Below are 3,397 nucleotides of genomic sequence, written 5' to 3'. Positions count from 1 at the left end.
AAATTAGCGAATGTACACTCATTTGTAAACTAATTTGGTTTTTCGAGAGACTCATCTGCAACCCAGCTGAATCTCTCGTTTGTGATGTTTCCAGGGAACTGAATGTGCTGCACCAGGCTTCCGCTACGATGTTCGAGATGTCGCGATAGATATATGTGTTTGCAATGCACTACTCATAAGGTTGCTGAAAATTCCTCCTGGATACATCAAAACCTTGAAATTCAGCTGAGTTGCAGGCGAGTCTCTCGAAAAACCAAATTCGTTTGCAAATTAGAGTATATTCGCTACAATGAGTGGTATTTCAGGCGGGATTTTGTTGCCGCGTACCTGAAATGCCGACCGGGTGCTGATAAATAGCGTCGCTTGTACGCAGAAAAGACGTTGAATATCAAGATAAAATACGAATAAACGGTTCTGTCTAGTCGCAGACGGCACCGGCGTGGGAACTTGGCCGCATAGCGCGCGTAACTTTCAAACAGATCAATGTTATCTGTCCTTGAAGCACGCAGGAATGGGCATTTAGTGTATCGCAGACTCAGACCGACGTTGCGAAAAGTTTTTAAAGGCTACTTCCCAGTCACGGAAGAAATGCGATGAAAAAATTTATCGACTTACTTGGAGATGTACCGGTGCGACAGAATTCAAATTTTGTGAAGGTCATGACCAACCAACGAATAGTGCACCCAGAATTCTTCCACGTTGAAGAACGACACGGAAAATCGTTTGGGTTCGAACTAGGTTTCGGGAAGTCTGATTGCCACGAAGAGAATTAACGAAACTCAAGCTTTTCACAGGGGCTTGAAAAGGTTTAGCAGGTTGCCAATGCATTCTTCCTACATCTGTTTTCTCCTGTATGCTCGTAATGTCATTGAGTAGTATTCAGGTGCGTGTCAGAAACAAGAAGAATACACTCATTTGCACTCATTTTGCCAGAGAGAAACTTGGAACGCAGCTGAATCTCTCGTTTTTGTGATGTCCACAGGCAACTGCTGAATGTGCTGCACCAGGCCGTCTCATGAGGACTAGGGCATCAAATGATCCCTTGGGTGCATATCAACAGGGCTTGTGAAAAGGCATTTCTACTCTTTCTCACGTTTCGGACTAAGTTTGCTGTGTTTTTTCCAGGATTTGTGAGTTGTATGCAGCCTCAACAGGACTCTCAGTTGAATAATCGTTTATCCGGCGACATTGTACGGACTAGATAGCCGTGGAGGAAGTTGAACCGCTGAGCAAAATTTTTTGACAACTGGTAGAAGTGCCTTGGTTCATCAAAGCACCCATTATTTTGGCAAAGAAGGGAGACTGAGGGTGACCCTCTCTTTCTGATTGCTTCCTATTGGATTAACACTTTGACCACGTGTTGTTGCGTGCGATCGTCGATCGATTGCATGAGATGTGTCTCCAAAAGTGGTTGGAAGTTGATCGAACGACTGTACAGTATTAGGTCCACTGAAAGGTTTTCAACGAAACTAGGAATTGGTCAATACCAAGTTGACAGTCAATCGGGCCTCACGACCGAGTGGTCATCGTTGACGTGTACCAATGGTTCAGTCGAAACGTCCTGAAAAATCAACCTCAGTGACATGGGAATTCCTTCTGGAGTGGACTGTGTATAGTGTCAGGCTGGACTAAGTAGGGGTCTTCTAAGGAGAGGCTGTTTTCTGGGCCACGAGTGTGAACTCTCCGTATTGTTAGTTCTACTTCCTGGCACGAAATGAACAGATGGGAGAGAGTGATATGCCTCTGAAGTCACACTGCCGACGTTATACGCTTGGGCAAGTGGTACTTGATTCAGTTGGTTGTCGAAACCGCACTGGCGACTGGCACAACAGTGATGGAGGTTCTTTTACTGTACAGGGGATGATTGCCGTACTACAAATCATAAGGTGTAGGTGCACTAATAACAGTCTTTACTGTGGTTGACAGTAGTTTACAGAAGCGATTCGTATAAAATAAAGGGGTAATAACATGTGAAGCAAGTCAAAAGGGAACTTATCGTATGTGAGAGTTCTGGGGTGAAAGTCCAAACGGCGGGAACGTGTTTTTCTCCGCAGTGCGACTGCTACACGTGCTCCATAGTTGTCCGTGAAGTGACTTCTTGCTCCCTGCGCGCGCGCGAGTCTGTGTGTGTTGACTGTGTTCGATTTCCTCATATGTAGATCCGTTCGCGTATGCGTGGGCGCGTCAGCACATTCAGCACATGAGTGGTTGCTACGCTCACTAAACGGTACAGACAATCGATGTCCGATGAGTCACCTTAATGTGACGTGGTTTTTGGGTACAAAAAAAAGACAAGTCTCGTGATCCAGTGAGCGCCTGTGAGCTGAACAGTCAAGTATCTGGGTTATCGGGTAGCTACAGTTCAACCAATCGTTGAATAGACCAGTCTGCAACGCTGAGCCTAGAGACAAGAGTGATTCCACCAGAGGTGTTAAAGACTGACTTACCAGTGACATACCTCTCAAACATTCAATCGGCGATGTTGACGATTTCGTCTGCGAGCTGAATGTCACGCAACTATCCGCAGAGACGTTAATGTCATAATTTGTCAGATAAACTCTTGGCCTTGAAATCACCAAGAGGTTATTGAATCGTGATTGGCACTTGCCGTGGCTGCGATCTGCTGGCTCTTTCCCTGTTATGCGTTTTGGTAAGTTCAATGCATCTGAGGAGTCAAAATATGAGCCATTCTCATGGTTCGTCTCTGATGAACTTACTAGTAGAGCTTTCCACAAAAAAAACTGAAAAAGTACAATGCAGTCATAGCGCGGCGCTGGTTCGCAAACTAATCCTCGTCCAAGCGTGTAAACCGATTCGAACTGTGAAAAACTTCCTCGGGTGATAGGGGCCGATTGTAGCAATCAAGGTGACTTGTCGCTTCGACAAACCCAGCAAGTTCCTCCCTTCTGTATGCCTGCTCGATGGAAGCTCGCTGAAGGAAGAATGTATCAGGAAAACTGGAAGACATTGCGAAATGCCTGGACGAAAAAACGGGGTAAATGTACTGACCTCTTTTCTTCAAATAGTGACGAAACATTTGCAGTCCACTGGCCAAGCTCAGTAAACTGATCAGCGAGCGACAAACAGTTCGTGAGTCAGTTACCTGAAGTTGCCTTCGGTAAACAGGTGTTCATAGCTAGGCCATCCTTTGAGCGTCCATAGCGAAACGCTTATAACGGGGTTCGCTGTTGGTCTGAATTCGGTTTTTTGAATTTTTTCCAATACCTGTAACTATTTTATCATATGATTAACCATCATGTTTAAAATTAGTACCCAAATAGGTTTCTAGAACATACTTACCCCAAAAAATCGACCGGTATTCTGAATCCTACCTTGAATTTGTTGTATCGTGAGTGGTCGCCTATTGGTCACGCCTTCACTGAGCCTGAGCGATAAG

General features: G+C 45.2%; 1 protein-coding gene across 1 annotated transcript in view; it reads right to left on the bottom strand.

Moving 5' to 3' along the window:
* The window catches only part of T265_08249 (hypothetical protein), a gene marked incomplete at both ends in the record, with an annotated part of 36,407 nt that extends 35,746 nt beyond the window's left edge, over positions 1–661 (bottom strand). The window contains one exon of the mRNA XM_009173996.1: positions 616–661. Within this exon, the coding sequence (XP_009172260.1) occupies positions 616–661 (46 nt within the window). The remainder of the gene's footprint in view (positions 1–615) is intronic.
* Between the last annotated feature and the right edge of the window lie 2,736 nt (positions 662–3,397).

This window comes from Opisthorchis viverrini, assembly GCF_000715545.1.
Source record: "Opisthorchis viverrini unplaced genomic scaffold opera_v5_205, whole genome shotgun sequence".
Taxonomy (NCBI): Eukaryota; Metazoa; Platyhelminthes; class Trematoda; order Opisthorchiida; family Opisthorchiidae; genus Opisthorchis; species Opisthorchis viverrini.
This window is presented reverse-complemented; position numbering and strand designations above follow the sequence as displayed.